Source organism: Mauremys reevesii, linkage group 7, assembly GCF_016161935.1.
Source record: "Mauremys reevesii isolate NIE-2019 linkage group 7, ASM1616193v1, whole genome shotgun sequence".
Classification (NCBI taxonomy): domain Eukaryota; kingdom Metazoa; phylum Chordata; order Testudines; family Geoemydidae; genus Mauremys; species Mauremys reevesii.
In genome coordinates this window covers 71,496,896-71,521,341 of record NC_052629.1, presented here as the reverse complement: position 1 = coordinate 71,521,341, position 24,446 = coordinate 71,496,896, and the positions used below count along the sequence as shown (strand labels likewise).

At 49.7% G+C, this 24,446-nt stretch overlaps 1 protein-coding gene across 19 annotated transcripts in view; it reads right to left on the bottom strand.

The window, feature by feature from the left end:
• Nucleotides 1-24,446, bottom strand: part of CAMK2G (calcium/calmodulin dependent protein kinase II gamma) — a 166,746-nt gene that overhangs the window by 24,781 nt on the left and 117,519 nt on the right. For all 19 annotated transcript variants that reach the window (XR_005582729.1, XR_005582731.1, XR_005582730.1 and 16 more), the window contains exon 13: nt 21,056-21,096. Coding sequence is in view for 14 of the 19 variants with exons in the window: in XM_039481069.1 (XP_039337003.1) it covers nt 21,056-21,096 (41 nt within the window). In the remaining 5 variants the exon portion in view is untranslated. The remainder of the gene's footprint in view (nt 1-21,055; nt 21,097-24,446) is intronic.

Genomic DNA, 24,446 nt, shown 5'->3' with positions numbered 1-24,446 from the left:
AAAGCTATTTCCTGCCTCATTCTGACCCTGTATTTGAGAGTTTTGGGCTCTTGCTAAGTTGCAGACCTGCTCACATGTGGCCCACCATGCACCCATCTTCACAGAGGCAGCAGGGACTGGCCCTCATCCAGCCTATGTTCCAGGGCTTCTTCTCCCAGGGCATGTTAGCATCTCCACAAGCTTTTCTGAAACTTGCAGAGCCACCCAAAGGGCTGCAATTAATGATCTCAATGAAGATATAACCCCCAGGGAAGAGTATTCAAAGGACCATTTTTGAATACCCACACACCACATTATGGGCTTCGGAACAGGGATTGTCCTTCGGTTAAGTCAGCCAGCCAAATCCAGTCTCATTTTAGGCCAAGTCAGAGGGAAAGCAATGGGCTGGGTTGGAAAGCCAGCAGCAATGACCTAAGCATCATTGTAGAACATGGCAGTGAATCCTGGGGCGACCAGAACCAAGAACACCTGAAACCAGCAGGGACACCTCTTCTCCTTTCCCCAGGGACAGATCTGTGTGTATTCTGTCATAGCTCCACTGGAGCCAAAGGAGCCATGGCCATTTACACCAGCCAAGGAACCACCCCTCAAACTTTAGGTTTCACCCTCTTCTACAAATCTATGGAAGCGTATGGCAGACAGAACTCAGTCTAACCTGCACCCACATGCTACAGGGAAACTTCTCCACGAGGGCGGGGGAAAAATCAATCTCATTCAGAGGGTTGATACATTTCCAAGAAGAAGAAAAAATGGGGAGTGGGGAGGAGAGACAGAAGAGACGAGACATACAGATCTCTGAGGACAGTTTATATTTGATTCCCACCTATACAGCATCATCAAGAGCACTGGCACAACAGACTTAAATAACCAGCTCATGAAAATGGTTAGCAAAGAAACAGTTGTCTGTCAGATCACAGTATCAACACAGGGTACAACCAAAGTAACACAAAAAATACAAAAACAATCACCCTCTACCTCTCTCCCCGGGAATTACATAGGGAAGAGGAAATCTCAAGATCTCTGCAGATTTGAATGTTAACCCACTAATCAAAGTACAGCTTAAATTCAAACACCATTAACCGAACAGGAAGGACTCTGGAAGTTTTGGACGCCACATAATCCCCACCCCATATAAACAGGAAAAAAATACCAGATAAACAATAAGAAGTGGATGAACAGATTTTTAACACACACAAAAAAAGGAAACTAACTGGAATCTAAGATTGTTCCACAAGACAGACCTAGGCATATCTTATGACTAGATACTACATGATTAATCAGTGCTCAAAAACATAAAAAAAAAAGTATCCATGTCAAAATATACTTAAGATCGTGACAGCACTTTTTAATACTGTCTGGCACTCATGGAGAGAAATGCAGCCCATCACAGCTACACCAAACTGCCCTAGTGCCATAAAGCGCTTCAAGCAGGCCCAGAATGATATCCAAACCCAAAGCAACTCATTCTCCATTTACATGCACGTCCAGAGGGCACCTCACAGTAGTATTAGCGCGCACAAACAATAACAGGACATCGTGCTCTCCATAGAAGTTAACTTATCAATCAAATTGCTCTTAAAACAGCCAAATAACCCCTCCAGAAATGATAAAATACTTGCAGTCTCCAATAGAGGAAAGCTTGTAGCCCACATCAAATTCTACATTTAAATATCCTGACCCTCTAATCTAAAGGTATCAATTAGAACAACCTTCCAATGGTAATTCACAAAGTTACTAGAGGAGGAGCACCTATATATTAACAGATGATAAAAAGCAGGGAGAGATTCCTTGTTCGACAGCTAAAGGTGCTTTCTTCTGTTTAACGACGGCAAAAAAAAGTGTGTTTCCAGATGCTGGAAATATGCCTGTGAGCCAGTGATCATTGTATTTACTGTTTTCCCTGATCATGTGACTATTCTTATGCGGCAACACTACGTCCTAAGAGACTGCTATAAAGTATCCCTAAATCTCTTTTCCTGACCCCAGAGGCCACAGTCAGGATCAGGGCCCCTTTGTGCTAGGTGCTGTGCACCAGATAGTCCTTGTCCCAAAGACCTTAATGTCTAAGACGACAAAAAGCCAGCAGCAGGAGGAGTAGGATACAACCTACAGCAAACTGGCCATGGGGATGGTAGGCGCTAAGCTTGTTAGGCAACTCCTTTCTACAAAACAGAGGGATTTATCAGCCACACTCAGCAGTGTCTTTACCAAGTCCTGGGCTGGTCAATTCCTTATCCATCTCCCAGGAGACGTGAGTATTGAGAACGATCTGAAGGAGGGGGCTCTGGCCTTACTGCTCTGTTGAAAGCTGGGCTGTTCCACGAACAAGGGAATATTCCAAGAAGCAGACAGTGGCCAGCCAAGTCTAGAATCACTGGTGGACTAGAGGATGACAGGGGCAGGCAATGGGATAAGGGACAAGACTGAGGGTATGGCTACACTTAGAGCTGCACAGCGCTGCCACGGGAGCGCTTTGAAGTGCGAGTGTGGTTGCAGTGCCAGCGCTGGGAGAGAGCTCTCCCAGCGCTGCACGTACTCCACCTCCCCGTGGAGATTAGCTTACAGCACTGGGAGCTGCGGTCCCAGCACTGGGGCACTGTTTACATTGGTGCTTTGCAGCGCTGTAACTTGCTGCGCTCAAGGGGGTGTTTTTTCACACCCCTGAGCGAGAAAGTTGCAGCGCTGTAAAGTGCCAGCGTAGCCAAGCCCTGAATAAGTAGGGAGGGGAAGAAACGTGAAGGGCCTTGAAGAGCCAAACAAGAAGCTCAACCTTTACATGGTGAAAACTAGAAACCATGGAGGGATTCAGAGGGAGAGGTGATGTGGTCAGACTTGGAGAGAGGAGGCTCTTAGCAGCTGTCTTTTGACTTGATGTATTAGGCATGGTATTTGCTAGTACATAGCTATAGCGGGAAACTCTCTTAGCAGAAAGAGTTTATACCAGCAAAAGATTGCTTTTGCCAGGACAGCTTTTATACAGGTTCCCTGAACAAAATCAGCTATACCAGCAAAAGCACTTTTTACACTAGGGCTTTGGCTAGTATAAAAATTTTAAAAAAAAAAAAAAAAAAAAAAAAAAAAAATCACACCTAACAGACATCACTATCCATCAGAAGTCTGACATGTTGGCCTAGCTTTAGGTGGGCTGAGAGTTTTCAATGGGAGGATGAAAGGTAAAGGGGCCCAGTCTGTCACTGCTTTATAACCTCGTATCAACACTTGCAGCGGGAGCACAATACAGGTTATGACTGGAGTAAAAAATTGGTCTTGTGTAAGGCCACAGGACTTAGGAGACCTGGGTTCTATTCCAAGCAGAGTCCAAGGAGAGAGACTTATGGCAATGGTTTACCCCGGGTGTTTGATGAGTTGGGGGTGAGTCGGTGGTGGGGCCAAGGGTTGGCCTTTGGGGATAGGAGAGAGAGCCGAACAGAAACACTTGTATTGTGATGGGAAGGAGAAGTTAGGGAGGAAAAACAAGCAGCCACCCATAAAAGGAGAGCAGAATATCTACATTGGGATCTGAGTGAAATTTTGCCCTAGGTAATCACAAACAAATCAGCAGAAAACAACAGTACCTTATGAATCACACACACCCCTGCCCCCACCACAACAGCAGTAATCTTATAAATGGCAGGCAGAAATCATTCCAAGCCCAACAGAAAACACAAAGCAGACTAGACGATGCTGCAGGAAGTAAACAGTGACTCCAATCAAGTTAGCAAGAGTAGTTCCTGCTCTGGAGAAGCAAACTAGGTTCTGGGGGCTTAGCACAATTTTTTTATACGGCTTCTTGCACTGCAATCATCTGCAGGGAATTTTCTTTCCATGTGAGACTGGAAAGAGCATTCTTGGGTATTAACGACATGCTTACTACAAAACCCATCACTGCACAAAGTGTCATTATTCTGGAGTTTAAAGGGGGGTAATATGACAGATATTGGGCACAGGGCAGCTCACTGATCAAATAACTTCAGCTCTCTATGTCTGTTTACTCCCTCACCCTCCGTCTGCCTGTCTCTTTAGACTGGAAGCTAATGTAGTCGAGATTCTCTTGCTATGCGTATGTAATGTGACGGGCAAAGTGGAGCCTCGATTTCAGCTAAGGCCTCTAGGCACTACTGTAATACAAATAAATAAGAAAATGGAGCAACAGTTTCCCCCATTGATGCCTAGAAGCATGTATTCCTGGACGTTGATAAACTATTTACTGTGGCAGATCTAAAGTGTTCTCCAAGATTCTTGTATAAAGCATTTGGGAATCCCAGGGTGAGGGGTTAAGCTAGACTTTGATTCTTTTTATTTTGTTTCCCTCAACAATCCCTAAATAGCATGGCTTCAACCTCAGGCTTTTTTTCCTAGGTTTTCCACAGGATCTTTAGGTCTTAATTTTCTGATAATGTAAATTGCTTGACCCTTGTAGATTTCAAGGCAGAGTATTTCATAAGAATTCCTTAGGTGTATTTTTTTTTTTAAATACACAGGGTGTGCCTCCCATGTCAATTATTGTATCGATCCTTAAACATTAGCAAAAAATTAAAGCAAAAGACATTAGAGTCTTTTCCTCATTATACAAGACTGAACCGGGGGTGTGGAGGGGGAGGGGGAAAAGGAGAGGTTGGATTTGCAGCATAAACCTCACCATACCAAATGCTGAAACTTGTAATACTTTTTAGCCCAGTTCTCCCTTAAGCTACGTACACACAGCTGCCATTGACGACAGTGGAAGATGTGCGTGTGAAAGATATGAATGATGGTGTGGCGAGTTTGGGATGGGTGCAGTATGCATGAGTGGCAGAGCTGTGAATAAAATTACGTAGCTCATTCTGAGCACCACTGAAACCTGCAGTGCCCCCCACCATCCCATATATGCTGTATGTGACAGAGAAACTGTTTTCAGACTGGTTGAGAGCGTTCATTAAACGTTACTGGGACCATTTTTTGCTATCTCCCACCCAGAAAGCAAGGTGCTTGTTACCATGAAACCAAATGCAAAGTGCTCAGAGGCAAAAAAATATAAATAATACATTTTAAACAGCTAAAATACCTAAAATAGCAGTTCTACGCATAAAAATGTCATGAGCGTGTAATCAGGTCTCCCAGGGCCCTCTAGGGCTAGGAATGAGTGCTGGACCACGACAATTCAACGGGACTGCCCTTGCTAAATGGGAAATGCCACTGTTTGTAATCATGGGCAGTGACGTGATCAACTTTAAAACTGTGATGTATTTATGTAGACAAAGATAATTGCTGATGCAGGAGACAATCAGGACTATCCTTGGTCTGAGCCCAGTGGTTTTTTGGGGGTGGGTGGGGATTCTGTACAAGGAGGGAGAGAAGGGGAGTAGAAAGATGCATTAGTGTGGCAGGCAGATTTAAAAACAGCAGCTGTTTGGGATGTTCTAACAAGCCCTGGGGAAATGCAATGTAATGATTGGCAGAGGGCAGGTGAGAGATGAAGGGATATGATCCATTTATATTACATGGCGCAGCAATTTATCACACTGATGTTACCCTGTAACCAGGTGGTCACTCCCTTCAACGGCCTGGGAACTGCCACCCCTGTTCTGGAGAGGTGGCCAGCAGGGAGGCACTAGGAATCAGCTAACCCAGCTGGACAGCAGCCAGTGACTGGGTCTGAGTCCCAGATGGAGAATATAAATGGGGGCCCAGCTCCATGAGGGAGCCTGGGGCTGCAGAGGCCTGAAAGTCCACTCTCTGTGGCCTTCTGCAAATCCCCTTCGGCTGGAGGACGACTTTAGGTACCAGAGGGCTTTACAATCTAAGGCCTTGTCTACACTACAGAGTTCTGTCGATACAAGTTATGCAGCTTTAAAGCACTTTAATTAAACCGCTGTTGCGTGTCCACACTAGCTCCTTGTATTGGCAGAGTGCATCCACACTAGCAGCTCTTGCATCGACACAGAGCAGTGCACTGTGGGTAGTTATCCCATTGGGCAACTGGCTGCAGGGTGCTTTGGGAAGGGTTTGCAGTGCCTCATGGGGCAGGTACATTGTCACTTGATGCAGGTTTCTCAATCCCATCCTACTAGATTCTATAGGCATCCTACTACATTGCCAGCTACTTTTCAACAGAAGTGTGGGGGAGGAAGCGGGGAGTGTGTGTGTGACGGGGGGAGAGAGTGTGTGTGTGGGGGAGAGTGTGTCTACATGCTGTCTATTTAAGTTCAGACAGCTGCCTGAGCAACCAATCCTGAGACGAGGGAGAGGGGGACACCCACATCAGGCCCCCAGCTCTGCACAGCAGTCTCCCTGCCCCCACCCCCAAGCAGCAGCAGCCCACTCTGCCTACCTGCCGCTGTGTGCCCAGAAGAGAAGGATTCCACATTAATGGTTCTCTGGTTCCTTCAGAGATCTCCCACAGCCTCATCATTTCACATAAGGTTAGATCAGTGCAAGTTCCACTTGCTGTGCAACCTCTATTGCCGTTCAAGCCCTGAATTTAGCCCCCAATCACAACCACAGCACACAAAAAGAGGCAAAGAGTGCACCGATATAGCTGAAATGTAAAAAGTTCTTTCCCCTTGTCCTCAGTTTTGCTAAAGCAGCAAAACATGGGACACTGGCACTCCTATACTTGAAGCTATGGGTAGGAGCTATGTAACCCACCTGAAACTTTACAACCTTTATTTCAGTGTGGCGAGCACCATTTGCCATATGTTTCTACTGCCCTTGTAGAATCCCCAAGGAGCCTGGTGATGGCCAATATCACAGCTCTAAATTCTGCTGGCTGACCAATGCCCCAGGGATAAAGTGCCTGCCTTGACAGGAGTTCAAATCCTGTTCAAGTTGTTTAATAATGGAGGTTGGACTGAAACATCACATTGCTTCGCTCAGCCAGATCTTGCTTTTGCTCAGTGACCTAAAACAGAGTACATTAGTTCTGTGCTAATGGCCTCACTGTACATTTCACAAAGATGCATGTGGAGGTTTGTTGCTAATCTGGAGGAGTCTGGTCACTGCAAACTGAAAGCCTGGGGAGAAACAGATTTTCTCTCTCACTTAATAAAAGAGAGAGAAAATTATACGTTCCCAAGGAATCCAGTGGCAAAGGCTTCCCAATGGGGGGAAACGTGAGGGCAACAACATTCTGAGGAAGTGTCAGAAGCAGCCTAAAAGTGGGACATTCAGGCACCAGACTAGGAATGCCAACTTTGTCAAGTAACCACGTGAAACAAAGTACTCTGCCTGTTCTAAACCTGCATCTGATGTGCCAGACTCAGCAATGCTCATCTGAAACTTGTCTCTTTTAGGGGAAGGGGACATGAGAGGGACACCCCAAAGCTGACAGGATATTTAGGTAGTAAAGAGGACAGAGCTGAAGTTGAGCTATCACAATAGGGGACTGAATGACAAACAGTCGGTTACCAGGATCCAGGAACAGACCCTCTACACATTCCTGTCTCCAACTCAGATCAGAAATGGGCAAGGATGGCCAACCCAGTAGCTAAAGGTACAAACCACACTAAGGAAGCTGCAGCAGGAGACAGTTTAGAGGACCACATCTGTTAGGTCACTGCCACCCGCTCCCTGGTATGGAGAGGCAGGCAGAGCAACAATGGAACCCATCTTTATGCTGGTGGATGTGATAAAGCCAAAGTTCGGGTCGCAATCCAGTAGTGGGTAGCAGCATGTCAGGCACTGGATCGCTCTGGTCAGCACCGCTGACTAGGACGTTAAAAGTCCCATCGGTGATGCTGCCCAGCTAAGGCAGGCTAGTGCCTACCTTCTTCAACACCGCGCTATGCCCAAGAAGCAGGTCCAGCTTCTAGGCGGGGGGCCACAGGGCTCCGCATGCTGCCCCCCTCCGGGGGGGGGTGCCTGTGGGTGAGTTGTGTGCCTCCGCCTAGGAGCTGGATCTGGTGCTGGCTGCTTCCAGGGTGCAGCACGGTCAACGGTGCCAGGACAGGCGGGACGTCTGTCTCTGCACCCCAGCTGTGCTGCTGACCGGGAGCCGCCGGAGGTAAGTCCCATGCCCCAATCCTCTGCCCCAGCCCTGAGCGCCCCCAAACCTGGAACCCCTTCATGCAGCCCAAACCCCTCATCCCCAGCCCCACCCCAGAGCCTGCAGCCCCAGCCTAGAGCCCTGACCCTCTCCCACATCCCAACCCCCTGCCCCAGCCCAGAGCCCCCTCCCACACCCTGAACCCCTCATTCCTAGCCTCACCCCGCAGCCCTCCCCCCCGCACCCCAACCCCCTGCCCCAGCCCTGAGCCCCCTCCAACACTCCAAACCCCTCATCCCCAGCTCCACTGGGTTGTGGGCATCAACAATTTTCTTCAACTGGGTCCCCAGAAAAAAAGTTTGAAAACCACTGATCTAAGAGACAGAGGAATATGGGACGAGAAGGCAACAGCTGCTGGTCAATCAATATAGCAGCACTGAGGTGACTCAATACGAAGCCTCCACTAAGACCAAGATGAGGATGGCACGCAAAGGGAAGATAGGTTAAATCTTTCATGTAAGAAGCCTCTGAAACGGTGCAAATGCATGGCAATCAGATGTGCCAACCCAGCTCTGAGGGCAAGACACAGATGGATGGCAACATAGCCTCACTCAGCCAGTCTGTTAGCTGAAGGGAAGAACCACTGCAGCCATGGACACCGCTGGAAGACAGAGAGAGAAGCCACAAAACCCCTAGGATGGAGAAGAATGTTGACGCCCAGATAACATGGGAGAGGGAGAGGTCTGCCCCTAACCAGAATGCCTCCAACCACACCATCAAGAAAGAAGTGATCTGGATTGGTCAATGGAAAGGCTTCCATGATTTTTAGCATTAGACCCACAAAGGTAAAATATGTTACAAAGCAAAAATATTTCTCTCTCTCTCTAGCAAGTTTTAGAACTCATGGAAATAAGGAACTGAAAGCACCAGCTAGAGCCAGACAGCTGTGAAAGGGCTGTGAAGGCTCCAACTGCTCTTTGGATGCCCCTCAATCTTGCTTTAGAGCACCCGCTGTCATCTCAGTCCTGCCCCTCCTGTGCACTGCTCTGTTGTTCCACTCAGTTCTGACCCCTTCCCCTCTACTGGACTGCTAAGCTTCCTTCACAGCCAGGAGAATGCACCTTAGCTTTGTTTCTGTTGCAGAGAAAGGAGCGTGCTGGTGTTTGGAAGGAGGAGGGAGTTCACATGTTGCCATTTGATTAGAGTCCCCAGATATGACACAGTGGCAGAAAGGAGGCTACCCGTTTTCTGTGCATACAGAGCAGTCTGTTAAAGAGAAAAGAAATGCCCCTCCTGCACATTCCAGGCGCTTCATTCTCTGCCTTCCTAACAAGCTCATTAGAACTTTAGGGGTTACAGTTATTCTGCAGGGCTGATGAACCCTCTATAGTTGTCAAAGGTGAATCCAGCTCTATTCTTTTCAGGGAGAAAGGTATCCAACACCTCAGGAGAACTGCTCAGCATGTACACTCCATGGAGGAGTAAAATCTCTTCCAAATATAGGTCTCCTCCCTACCACAATGCCTCCAAGCAAAAGGCTGCATGTCAAAGACTGCACAGATCCCACTTCTGCAAGGGTTTGCCCTAGAGTAATAATATTCACCCACCCTCCCCAGGGAGCCTGGGTAATAGTAAAAGGTCTCTGAGGACAGCACGATTTCACGAGCCCGAAAGATTCCAATAAGACGCGCAGTTGCGTGATCTGCTTCTTTTTCAGCTTTTCCTTTGAGCTGCTGGGAGACGCTGAAGCAGAGACCTGCTGTTCCTAAGTCCACAGCCTTACAGCCCTGCCTCCTCCCTGTTTTGCCATGATGTTTTACACAGCAACCAGTGAGAGACTCCTCAGGCTAGTAACCAGCCTCCTTGCATCACTGAACAAGAAGAGCTGGTGCAGAGACGTGTCTGGTAACAGAAGCAAGAGCATGTGTTCAGACAGCGAGACTCCCCGTGGAGATGTTTCGTAAGCATGTGCTCTAGAGAAAAGACTTACACATTTCATGGTCTTTTTGGCTGGGGGAGAATGGGGGAGGGGAAAGAAAGAAGCCTAGTCTTTCACTCAAATCTCGTCAGGGAGGACACCCCCAGCCACTGCAATGCTGCATTACACCAGAGCACCTACTACAGCAACACCAAAAATAAATGTATCTCCACTCCTCACCAGCTTGCTCTGGGTAATTGTGCCTTGGCCGTGGAGCCTTCCAGAGGCCAAGCCTCACCACTACCTCAGTAAGGCTCGGTCAGTAGAAGAGAACAGGATAATTACAACTCTCCAATACTAAATTTTACAGACTACTTCCCTCAGATCCCACTGAGGAATACACTAAGAAACTGCACCATCTACTCAGGACGCTCCCTACACTAACACCAGAACTAATCAACATACCCTTAGAGCCCCGACCAGGGTTATTCTATCTACTACCCAAGATCCACAAACCCGGAAATCCTGGACGCCCCATCATCTCGGGCATTGGAACTCTCACTGAAGGACTGTCTGGATATGTAGACTCTCTACTCAGACCCTATGCTACCAGCACTCCCAGCTATCTCCGTGACACCACTGATTTCCTGAGAAAACTACAATGCATTGGTGACCTTCCAGAAAACACCATCCTGGCCACCATGGATGTAGAGGCTCTCTACACAAACATCCCACACACTGATGGAATACAAGCTGTCAGGAACAGTATCCCTGATGATGCCACAGCACAACTGGTTGCTGAGCTCTGTGGCTTTATCCTCACACACAACTATTTCAAATTTGCTGACAATATATATCTCCAGATCAGTGGCACCGCTATGGGCACCCGTATGGCCCCACAATATGCCAATATTTTTATGGCCGACCTGGAACAACGCTTCCTTAGCTCCCGTCCACTCACGCCCCTTCTCTACCTACGCTACATCGATGACATCTTCATCATCTGGACCCATGGGAAGGAGACTCTGGAAAAACTCCACCACGATTTCAACAGCTTCCACCCCTCCATCAACCTCAGCCTGGACCAATCTACACGGGAGGTCCACTTCCTCGACACCACGGTTCAAATAAGTGATGGTCACATCAACACCACCCTATACCGAAAACCTACCGACCGCTATGCCTACCTTCATGCCTCCAGCTTCCATCCCGGACACACCACAAGATCCATTGTCTACAGCCAAGCACTGAGGTACAACCGTATCTGCGCCAACCCCACAGACAGAGACCAACACCTAGAAAATCTCCACCAAGCATTCTCAAGACCAGGGGCGGCTCTACAAATTTGGCCGCCCCTAGCATCATGCCCGGGGCGCCCCCCCGAGCTGGGAGCGGCGGACAGCCGGCGGGGCATGACTGCGAGGAGTGTCCTGGTCGCGCTGCTCTGCTCCCGCTCCTGCGGCGCGCGCGGCGCGTGGCTCTCGGGGGCGGCTTGGAGTGTCTGCCCGCGTCCTGCCGTCCAGCCAGCCCAGCCGAGCCGGGAACCAGCCGCCATGCCTCATCATGCCTCCTGTCCGCTCCGCCGCGATCGGGCTCCCCGCGCCTGACTGGGCAGCAGGGGTCCGGCCCCAGCCCCCCCCCCCCCCCCCCCCCCCTGGCGCGGCCCGCCCCCTCGCCTCTCTGGCCCCCCCCTGGCTCTCGCTCAAGACTACAGTACCCACACGAGGAAATAAGGAAACAGATCAACAGAGCCAGACGTGTACCTAGAAGCCTCCTACTGGAAGACAAACCCAAGAAAGAAACCAACAGGACTCCACTGGCCATCACATACAGTCCCCAGCTAAAACCCCTACAACGCATCCTGGACAATGATCCCACACTTTCACAGGCCTTGGGTGGCAGACCAGTCCTCGCCCACAGACAACCTGCCAACCTGAAACATATTCTCACCAGCAACTGCACACCGCACCATAGTAACTCTAGCTCAGGAACCAATCCATGCAACAAACCTCGATGCCAACTCTGCCCACATATCTACACCAGCAACACCATCACAGGACCAAACCAGATCAGCCACAACATCACCGGTTCATTCACCTGCACTTCCACCAATGTAATATATGCCATCATATGCCAGCAATGCCCCTCTGCTATGTACATCGGCCAAACTGGACAGTCTCTAAGGAAAAGGATAAATGGACACAAATCAGACATTAGGAATGGCAATATACAAAAACCTGTAGGAGAACACTTCAACCTCCCTGGCCACACAATAGCAGATCTTAAGGTGGCCATCCTCCAGCAAAAAAACTTTAGGACCAGACTTCAAAGAGAAACTGCTGAGCTCCAGTTCATCTGCAAATTTGACACCATCAGCTCAGGACTAAACAAAGACTGTGAATGGCTTGCCAATTACAGAACCAGTTTCTCCTCCCTTGGTTTTCACACTTCAACTGCTAGAACAGGGCCTCATCCTCCCTGATTGATCTAACCTCGTTATCTCTAGCTTGCTTCTTGCTTGCTTATATATACCTGCCCCAGGAAATTTCCACCACTTGCATCCGAAGAAGTGGGTATTCACCCACGAAAGCTCATGCTGCAAAACGTCTGTTAGTCTATAAGGTGCCACAGGATTCTTTGCTGCTTTTACAGAACCAGACTAACACGGCTACCCCTCTGATACAGGATAATTATTGCCTCAGCATGCATGGCATAAAACCCCCAGCAGGAGGAGAATAAAAAACAGTCACAGGGTAAAACAAGGAAGGAAACTGTTCCAGTTACAGAGCAGCATCAGAACATAACAGCAGCCATACTGGGTCAGACCAGTGGCCCATCTAGCCCAGTGTCCTGTCTGCCGACAGCAGTTGGTGCCTGGTGCCCCAGAATGAACGAACAGAACAGGCAATTATTGAGTGATCCATTCTGTCATCCAAATCCCAGCTTCTCGTAATCAGAGGCTGAGGACACCCAGAGATGGACCTATCCTCCAGGAACTTTATCTGAACCGCATTTTAGTTTTGGCCTTCACAACATCCTCTGATAATGAGTTCTACAAGTTGTGCGACGTAGCACTTCCATTTCTTTGTTTTAAACCTGCTGTCTATTAATTTCATTAGGTTCTTGTGTTATGTGAAGGAGTAAATAACACTTCCTTATTTACGCTCTCCATATCAGTCAAGATTTTATAGACCTGTGTCATACCCCCCCTTAGTTGTCTCTTCTCCAAGCTGAAAAGTTCCAGTCTTATTAATCTCACCTCATTTGGAAGCTGTTCCATATCCTTAATAATTTTTGATGCCCTTCTCTGCACCTTTTCCAATTCTAATATACATCTTTTTTGAGATGGGGTGACCAGAACTGCATGCACTATTCAAGGTGTGAGCATACCATGGATTTATATAAAACCATTACCTACCTTCCATAACTGTTGTTCTTTGAGATGCGTTGCTTGTGTCAATTCCATTATAGGTGTGTGTGTGCCCACACACGTGCGGCTGGAGATTTTTGCCTTAGTGGTATCTGTAGGGTCAGCAATAGCGCCCTTTGAGTGCCGCACTCATGCATTGGTATATCAGGCGCCGCCGTCCCTATGCCCCCCCAGTTCCTTCTTGCCAGCAACTCCAACAGAGGGGCAGGAGGACGGGTAATGGAAAGGACATGAGCAACACATCTCGAAGAACAACAGTTACGCAAGGTAGGTAACCGTTTTTCCTTATTCGAGTACTTGCTCATGTCGATTCCTTTCTAGGTGACACGCAAGCAGTATCCCTGTGGCAGGCTCAGAGTTCACGGCCATGTAGCTTGCAACACTGCTCCGCCAAAGCCAGCATCGTCTTGGGCTTGCTGGGTGAGTGCACAATGAAAAGTAAACGTGTGGATAGACAACCAGGTAGCGGCCCTGCAGATATCCTGAATTGGCACCTGGGCCAGGAAGGCTGCCAACGAAGCCTGAGCTATAGTAGAGTGGGCAGTCATGGTTGCCGGTGGAGGCACCTTTGCTAGGTCATAGCAGTAACAGATGTAGGCAATGATCCAGGACAAAATCCTCTGCACACACCCTGGGTGACCTCTCATCCTGTCTATCACTTCAACGAACAATTGTGTTGACTTACGAAACGCCTTGGCGCTGTCTATGTAGAAGGCAAGCACCCTCCTGATGTTCCGGGCATGCAATTTGCGCTCCTCTGTGGATTTATGAGGCTTCGGAAAGAAGACAGGTAAGTATATGTCTTGGCCAGTATGAAACTGTGAAACCAGCTTGGCCAGGAACACTGGATGCAGCTACAGCTGGACCTTGTCCTTGTAGAACACTGTCTAGGGTGGCTTTGAAGTAGGCACTCTGATCTCAGAGACCCTACGGGCAGACGTTATTGCGATCAGGAAAGAAACCATCAAGTCGTGAGCGAAGACCATCCTGCCCTGGAGCAGAGGGTGGAAGGCCGAAATAGTGGACAAGTGGACTTTGATTGAAGACAGGGACAACCCTTGGAGCTTGAGGTGCAGAAGATAGTCCAGGGTCGCCTGCAGTGAGGCTGACTCAGCCTAGATACCCCGGTGCGAGGCCCAGCATGTGAACCTCTTCCACTTGGCCAAGTAGGTTGCTCTGGTGGAGGGCTTTCTGCTACCCAACAAGACCTGCTGGACCCGGGCCGAGCATTCCGTTCTTCTGCATTTAGCCACGCAGAAGCCACGCTGTTAAGTGCAGTGCTGCCAGGTTCAGATGCAGAAGACTGCTGCGGTTCTGGGACAGCAGGTCCAGGCAGAGAGGCAGCTGCAGCGGGGCGAACACTGAAAGGTCCATTAGCGTGCTGAACCAGTGCTGCAAAGGCTACACAGGCGCTATCAGGATAACCTTTGCCCTGTCCTGTTTATTCTTCATGAGGACACTGTGGATTAGGGCACCGGCGGGAACGCGGACATTAGAATCCCCAACCGCGGGAGCAGAAAGGCATCTGACCGGGAGCCCCTGTGCAATCCCCGGAATGAGCAGAACATGTGGCATTTCCTGTTCTGATGGGACATGAACAGGCATCCACCTGGGGAGTCCCCCATCTACGGAAGATAATACTGACCGCCTCTGGGTGGAGCAAGCACTCGTGACGAGACGATCCTGCTGAGGCGATCTACCACCACATTCTTGGCCCCAGGCAGATGCGCAGCCACCAGATGGATGGCATGCTGCACACAGAAGCCCCAAAAGTGGAGAGCTTCTTGGAAAAGGATCGACAACCTGGCTCCACCCTGCCTGTTGATGTAATACATCGCTGCAGTATTGTCTGTCAGAACCTGCACTACTTTGCCCTTCACGTAGGGCAGGAAAGCCTGGCAGGCCAGGCGAACCGCTTTGAGCTCCATGATCGTCCTGCGACCAGGGGCCTTGCGTGCTCAACTCCCAGTGGGCTCCCCAGCCCAGGTCCAAGGCACTGGAAACCAGGTTCAGCAATGGGGACGGGGCTGCGAAGGAAACTCCCTCCAACACCGATCTGGGGCTCAACCACCAATCTGGGGACTATTGGATGTGAACTGGCACCCTGATCACCTGATTTAGATCGTGTCTGTTGGGGATGTAGACCACCACCAACCACGCTTGCAGTGGCCTGAGATGGAGCTGGGCATGCTGGACCACGTACGTACATGCGGCCTAACAACTGCAGGCAGGTGTGAGCAGTGGTGAGTGGGTAGTTTTTCCACATGGGATATCAGGTCCGACATGGCCTGGAAAGGTGCCTCTGGAAGGAAGGCTCTGGCTCACGTGGAGTCGAGAACCGCCCCAATGAACTCTATTCGTTGCTCCGGCCTTAAGGTCAATTTCTTTTAGTTTATCATCAACAGGCCCAGATCGCGGCGGGTGGAACGAACCAGTTCAAGGCTCCTTTGCACCTGTCCCTGAGATCTGCCCTTGATGAGCCAATCGTCGACATATGGATAAACCTGAACCCCTCGACGCCTGAGGTAAGCGGCCCCCGGTGCCATACCTTTTGTAAACACCCTCGGGGCAGAAAAGAGACCAAAGAGCAGCACTGTGAACTGGAAATGGTGCCCATCCACCACAAAACGGAGGAATCATTTGCGACCATGGAAGATGGAGATATGGAAATAAAGTGTCCTTCAGACCGAGGGTGGCGTACCAGTCTCCCAGATCCAGAGAGGAGATGATGGAGGCCAGGGAGATCATATGGAACTTCAACTTTTTGAGAGACTTGTTGAGGCGCTGCAGGTCCAGAATGGGTCTTAGACCCCTATTCACTTTCAGGATTAGAGTAGAGGAGAGTAGAACTCTTCCTCCTTCTGTCGCAGGGGACCTCCTCCACTGCCCCCAGCTACATGAGGTTCTCGACAGGGCTGGGAAGGGGGGTGGGGGAGGCAGCCAAGAATTGCAGGGCGTAGCCCTGAGATACAATCTCTAGCACCCAACCGTCCAAGGTGACCCACAATCAGGTCGAATGGTAGGGACGAAGACGGTTGAGGAAAGGATGAGGCGGATCTACGTAGATGATTGGGGCATCGCCCCTGAGTGCACCCTCAAAACAAACGCTTCTGGCCCTCGACGGGCTGGGTTGTGCAAGTGAGTGGGAGGAAGGAGGGCGGCGACGACTAAAACTCATGTCTCTGTCCTTTCTCCTTGCAGGCCTCTGTCGAGGCTGTCAAGGCCTTGGTGGCAGGGGCGGCCGGAACTGCTTCCTCGCTGACTGCAGCGTATGCAGACCCAGCGAGTGAAGGGTGGCCTGAGTGTCCTTCAGTCCGTGCAGCCTCATGTCAGTCTGCTCTGGAAAGAGTCCAGTCCCCTCAAAGGGAAGTTCCTGGATTGAGATCTGCGTTTCCTGGCACAAGCCAGTAGTCTGAAGCCAGGAGCTGTGCAACGTGACCACGGCCGACGTGACCACCCTAGCTGTCGAATCGGCTGCATCCCATGTCATCTGGAGGGAGCACCTTGCAGCTGTTGTACCCTCCTCCACCAGGGCCCTGAATTCCTGGGCCAAGTCCTGGGGCAGCGAGTCCTTGAACTTACAGAGGAGTCCCATAAGTTGAAGTTGCACCTCCCCAAGAGAGCCTGGTGGTTAGCCACCCAGAACTGAAGGCTGGCCGTTGAATAAATCTTTCTCCCAAAAAGGGTCCAGTCTCTTGGCCTCTTTATTCTTGGGGGCTGAACTGGTTTGCCCCCATCTGTCCTTCTCATTGGCTGCCAAGATGACCAGCAAGGCCAGAGGAGGGTGGGTATACAAATATTTGAATCCCCTGGCAGGGACAAAATACTTTTTTTCTGCCCTCTTGGAAGTGGGAGGGATGGAAGAAGGAGTTGCCAAAGGGCTTTTGCTATTTTTAGGACCCCATCCTGTACTGGTAACACAACATGGGTGGGAGTAGAGGTCAAGAGCACATTGAACAGGGTGTTCGCCTCTTGGGCCATCTCTTCCACTTCCAAGCCCAAGTTCGTAGCCACCCTACGAAGCAGGGCCTGATATTCTTTAAAATCGTCCAACGGGCTGGCACGGGAGGGGCCTGCCACAGCCTCATCCAGGGACAACGACGACAACTGGGTCACTGGGGGAGGGGAAGAGGGTTTTGAGGTGGGCGCTTGCTCCTCTCCCCCAGCCTCCGAGTGCGTCTTGAGCACAGAGTTCAGTGCCGCTGGTTGCTGCTCTGAGGCAGCGGCCGAGGAATGGACTGACTGAGGCATCAGCATCACAGGCATGCCCCACGCGCCCCAGTAGGGCCATTACGCCAGCCACTGGCCCCGCTGCCCTGACGGCATCATGGAGATCGATGCAGCCTCAGGTGCCCAATCGTTCTGATGCTGTCATGGTGAAGGGCTGAATTCCCTTTCTGAACCAGAGGAATCAGCTTCTGGTGACCACGGAGAGGACATCGAAGCTTGTGTCTCATGGCTAACTGTGGCCGCAGGAGACCGGTGCCTCGAGTAGGTGGATCGGGGGACAGGGGGATTGTTACCGCAACGCAGACTGCTCCCATGGTCTAGGAGACTGGGATCTGCACTGAGGAGACAGCCGGCGGGAGGATGATTGGTGACAGCGATACAGTGATCAGCGTCTTCCTCTAGACGACCCGCATTGAGAAATCAGAGACGGTGAGTGCGGTGCAGGCGATCTAGGACATCCTGCAGAAGACAGAGACCTGGAGCATGCAGACAGAGAGCGCTGTCTCATCTCTGGAGACCAGCATCATTCGCCCGAACTCTGGGTGATCTTTACGGCTGGCTTGCCCTCACTGGGAGCCTTTGCTTGTGATCTGTGACACATGCGGTGCTGGTAGAGGCCTCAGCTCTCTGGGCACTGGGAGAGCCTGGGAAGGCGTCGGCCCTGCCATCAGTCTGGGTCCCCTACCGCTCCCTGGAGTCGATGGCAGATCCCTTGGGGGACTAGGGGGCCCATCAGCATGGGGCGTCCCCATGTGGCTCCGGTGTGGGCTGCCAGCCCAAACTGGGTCCTTTGCCCTTCTTGCTCAGTGCTGGTGTGTCGACCTTCTTTGACCTCCCCTTAGGCACTGGGGCTGGGGGTGCGCTGTGTACCGAGGTGCTCAGGGCAGTCTAGCCAGGAAGGCTCAGACGCTGGGCGGACAGCAGCCTCCATATAAGCGAGGACTGGCCTGTCTCCCAAGATCTTAAAGATGATCCTTCACTCTCACAGATCTTGGGAGACAGGCCAGTCCTCGCTTATAGACAGCCTCCCAACCTGAAGCAAATACTCACCAGCAACCGCACACCATACAATATAAACACTAACCCAGGAACCTATCCTTGCAACAAAGCCCGATGCCAGCTCTGTTCACATATCTATTCAAGTGACACCATCATAGGACCTAATCACATCAGCCACGCCATCAGGGGCTCGTTCACCTGCACATCTACCAACGTGATATATGCCATCATGTGCCAGCAATGCCCCTCTGCCATGTACATTAGCCAAACCGGACAGTCGCTACGCAAAAGAATAAATGGACACAAATCTGACATCAGGAATCATAACATTCAAAAACCAGTGGGAGAACACTTCAACCTCTCTAACCACTCAGTGACAGACTTGAAGGTGGCAATTTTGCAACAAAAAAACTTCAAAAACAGACTCCAAAGAGAGACTGCTGAACTTGAATTAATATGCAAATTAGACACAATTAACTCAGGCCTAAACAGAGACTGGGAATGGTTGGGTCATTACACTAATTGAATCTAGTTCCCTATGTTAAGTTCTCCTCACACCTTCTATGGGCCATCTTAATTATCACTTCAAAAGTTTTTTTTCTCCTGCTGATGATAGCTCATCTCAATTGATTAGACTCTTCCTGTTGGTATGCATACTTCCACCTTTTCATGTTCTCTGTATGTATAAATATCTCCTGTCTGTGTGTTCCATTCTATGCATCCGAAGAAGTGAACTGCTATTTACCTCTCTCCATTCTGAAAACTGACCATTTATTCCCACCCTTTGTTTCCTGTCATTTAACCAGCAGGGCAAGTCTGGGGCTTCAACTGAAAGCACAAACCTGGATGAATAAAGTGCTCCCTTCCTGGGAGAGGAGAAGAGTTGCACTTAGTGACAGGTATGGAAGTCCTCATTCCCTGGACTTTTCTACTCATCCTTGCTCTAAACAGCTGGTTACCAGGTATAAGTCGCCATCTGGAGTTATGGCTTACACCCTGGGGAATGGACCCTTTCTGAACTCCAGAACCAGAGGCTGCACACTGTAGCCCACAGAGCTAGCATTTATTTTATTCAGCAGTAATGCAAGGAACCTACAGGCCTGTCTCGTGAGCCAAAACAGACACACATAAATATAGGCTTGAGGCCTATACACTTTGGCACACATGAATGGCTTGTCGGTCACCCCTGAGTTTGGGGAAACTGAGAACAGACTGTATAAGAGGAGGGGTTGTCCATAACACCACCAGCCAGCCACAGGAACATGAGCTAACCCTGGCTTTTGGATATGTTAGGATGGGAACATCTACAGATGTGTGACCACAAGAGTGCCATGGCAACAAACTGACATATATGATAACAAGTTGAGATCATTAACATCCTAACCTACAGGAGAAGGGCCCCCCAACATTAGTAATGTGAGGAATACAAATAAGGAAGAGGGGAGAAACCCCGACTGAATATGCATTAGACAAAGTGGTGTCAGCGTAACGTTATAAAAGTTGTATCCCAGCCTGGGGGCAAGAGGAGAGCGAGATGTAGCCCTTGGGAGGTACCAGGATGATGGCCACTGGTGAGGATGATGAAGATGATGATGGATAACATTTCAGGTTGCTCTACAAGGGATGGTATGAGTAAATGGATGTTCTGATGCATGTTCTGTTATCTCTAGCTACCTTGCTGAGTTAAAGTGTTTGTGACTTTGCTAAATGTATTAATAAACTATTTCAAATACAGACAGGTTCCTAAAGTGGGAATGTTGTGGCTGTGCACTTTGGGGTTCCCAACTGAACAGTAATACTAACAATACTGGGCCTGATCTCAGGACAAGAACCCATCAAACCTCAGAGTGATCACTGGAAATTCTTAAGTAACCAACATAATGAATATCCGATTCATAGATCAGGCTAAAAGACACACAAGGAGAGTGAACTAAGGAAACAGTGATTTCCTTCAACAAGGAGCACAGAGTCCCTGGCCCGTGAGGGTGGAGAAAGCAGTACTGCTTGCCTTTTCGCCACTCAGATGTAACCGACAGTGAAATGGTTACACTCTGACCCAACAGATCCCTGACGGGTGGGTGGAACTCCCCCTCCCCACAACCCCCAGCCCTGTCAATGGAACGAAGGGGTGAGACAGGGAGATTTCTATGGGTGCTGCTGGCCTTCGTCATCCTCTGACAATAGCTCTGCAAAAAAGCAAAATCTTCCCACACTCAGGAGCTGAACTGCACATGCCAGGGCTTGTGCCAGACGGGATCAGATCTTTGGTCCCTCCAGCCCGGTGTCCTGCCTCAGGCAACAGCTAGTACCCAAAGCTTCGGGAGAAGGAAATCCTATAACACACCTTGCTAGTTGTACGCTGTGCAGGTAAGAGGTGTGGGGATCTGACCCAGCAGCTCCCTAACAACCCATTCTTCAGAGGACAGCTCCAGCCCTGGGGCAGCCCCAGGGAGATAGCTGCCTGCTAGTAAATGGACTGAAAAAGGAGCGGGGAGGTAGAAAAGCTTGGACCTACCTTCACTCCATCCGACTTCTTGTTCAATAGGCTTTTGGTAGCTGCAGAGAAAAAACAGGACAAGCTGGTGAGGGTTTGGTTTTAAATCTCTTTCCTTCCCTTCCAGATTGCAGGAGAATTAAAGGGACAACCCCCTGCTAATTTCTCTTGGTAATGATGAAAGCAGCAGAGGTGAAACTGTTGTGTCACTATCCATCACAATCACATTGACAGAGGGGAAGGTAGCCTGCCCTTTCTATTCAACACTCAGTGTTAGGCCAGCAACGCTCCCACCCTCCATAACCTCACTGAGATCCAGTGTCCAACAACAGTGCAGAGCTCCCGAGGTGATTTTACTTCAAGCCCTCTACTCTCGCACAGCCTCCCCTTCCTCCCAAAATTACAGCCATTACAGAAAAAGCTGAAGACATCTGCCAGATTCTAGTATCCGGACAGAGATTTGCCCTCAAGTACAGCCATTTACATAAGGGAGACTTTATTTATGAAGGTGGGGGAGGTGTTGATAATGCAGAGAAATCCTAATCACTGCCAAGACGCAAAATTAGCCAGAGAAATGTCTGGGATAACGGCAAGGAATAAAACAGGAGCAAGGACTTTGGTGGGGGAGGAGAGGAGAAGGCAGCGCTGCCAGCTGGTAAAGAGAGACCGTGAAAAAAGAAGAGAAGGGAAGGCTGAATTTCTTCATTGACGGTGATGGAAGCTCTGCCATGCTTGGTCTGAACAACTAGAACTAGAACTGAGAAATCAACAGACAGACAGACAGAGAGACATAGACAGGGAGGAGTGTCTGGCAGTGCATGAGAGAGAGAATGTGTCCACCCCTCCTCCCCCCCACAGTGTGCACATCTGGTCATGTGCACATATGCATGATCAGGGTAGGCAGGGCTTGCATATGGAACAGGAAAGTGACACATTAACAGTGGTTGTCAGCAATGGGCCTCCCTGCCTCCAGTCTCAGTGGATACAGAATAGTTTGGTTAACTAATGTGGATGGTGCCCAGCTGTTTCCACTCCCTTGGCAAGAAGCACATGAGGCACCCGCTATGATAAGGAGTTGACATGCCTTTCCTAAGCAGCTATTTTAAAACGTCTGGCCTCATCAACACGAGCAGGTACCAGATTGGGATGCTAACCCCAGTGAGGACACTGACAAAGAAACACAGAGAGAGAGGAAGAGTAAGTGACAGAATGTGCAACATCAAACCTGCCTTGTTTAGAACCTCTGATGAAACACTCCATTGTCCTACCACTCCCAGAAGACATGCTGGTAAACTGGCACTCAGTGTGTTGTGCTTTTCTCAGGATTTGTCTACAATTAGACAAAAAGGCATTGCAACGAACCAGCAGCTGCAAGGCCTTAACGCCTCAACTCCACGCTCATACACCTCAGCTATCCCATATGGCCGACAGACATCAGTTATACTGTTTAGACAACACTTGGGACAAAACTTTTAGCTCAGCTCAGGCTGAAATGGTGCAGACAACAGATGCTTCTCTCCAATACCAAGAAAAAAAACACCATAACTTGGCAGCTGCCATGGCTGAGCTGGCCCTAACTCTACTCCATAATGCAAGCATCTCATGTCTGGAATTTGCCTTAAAGCTCCAGCTCCCCAAAACAGCACAGAGCAGGCCTGCACTACTGCCCCATGTCCTGGGGGCCCAGAAACAAGCTGGGAGTCTGCTGATTCTTCACTCTCCACCCTTCTAGACACTCCCATTTACCTCTGTAGACAGGTAAAACATTATGAAGTCACACCAGGGACCACGGCTTCCGCAGACAGCTTCCACACCTGCCTACACTAGTTGGGCCTCTAGCGGAGACAGTCTTCCCACCTGCCCCAGGCATTGTGGATGCCAGCCTAGCCTCTAGCAGAGAGCACCTCCCACCCAGCCCAGCACCCTGCAATACCAGCCATGCCCCTGGCAGATACAGCTTCCCCTCCCACCCTTTTGCTGGTACCCACTGTCAGCATTTCAGTTACATATAGTTCTCTCACAATCCAGTTACTGGTCCAGCAGTGCAGAAAGAAATTCAGTTGGTTGCTCATTTAGCTCATGCATCATCAGGATTTGTAAGGATACTCTAAGGATACAGGAGATGCACTCTCTCACAGTGACAAAGAGGCGGCAGACATACCAAGCAAAGGAGAGACTACGTAATTTACCCACTGGTTAATCTGTACACGTTAACCGACAGAAATCACAGAGGATGTGGGTGCGATTTCTACAGCTAGTGACAGACAGACAGGACTTACTTTAATGAGAGGAGCAGACAAGCAGTTTGGCAAAGGTCTTGTGCACCCATACTTTGCTGGTTTCCAAGCATGGGACACTGACCACCGCTCTCCCCACCGCCTCTGTGTAAGGAGATTCAAAACCCCCTTCCCTCCACAGTGCTGTTAAGAGTCCCTACTGCAAGTCCTACAATTTAACTGTACTTCTATTCCGTGTTTAACATCTCTCCATTAATCTCTGATGAGAAGCACAGAGCACAACCTCTGTCCCCCACCCCCTCTGCCAGTCAGGCATGTTTTGTTTTAGCCTCTGAGGAAAATGAAAGTCAGCCCCTTAGGCTCACGGTCTTGGCATTAAGAGTCACAAACCCCTCATGCTGAACTCATCAGCAATGAACACCGGACACTCTGGATGTGCTGAGGGGCAGCGTTTCATATGGGACCAAAATATCAACTCCAAACAATGCCATAGACTGCTTCTCTGAGCCCCATTCCTCTCACTCTTCTTTCTCAACAACAGTCCTTTGGTCTGTGTGCTCCGCAGTCGCCTCACCTCAGGTCACGCCACATGTCAGTGATTGCCAGTATCAATTTGGCCACCCAGAATTTCATGGCTTCCACCCCTACACTTAGCTCACTAGCCAGTATTGGCTCCCTCAGCCCTGCATTGCATTTTTTGGGGGTGGCAGGAAGGAAGAGCACTGAATTCAGCTTTGTGAAATGTGACTGCCCCCCAGCAGCCTGACAGAGAGCCTTTTCTTCTTGCTTTAAGCCAATACTGTACTGGGAACAGAGACCCTAGGGCTCTCTACTGTCCTAATTCAACCCATCTTATAGAAGAAATGGAAGCAGAGGGGAACCCAGTCCCATGTCATCCTAGGACATAGTAGCTGGTTATTTGAGAGCAACCCGCCATTGTAGGGTAACAATCAACCCGATCCATCTCAGTACAACAGGGTTCTGAAGAGCGCAGGCAAACAAAGCCCTTTAGTTTGGGCTTCCCAAGGTTTTAAATTCAGATTCTTGAGCTAATCTGCTCAGCCCCATCTTCTGAAATAGCAGGCACTAGCCACACACACATAATCCCCCCCTCCCAACTCTCATGTGCTGGTCTTGCTGCAGGGCCCTATACATGTCTGGCCTGCAGATCTGGT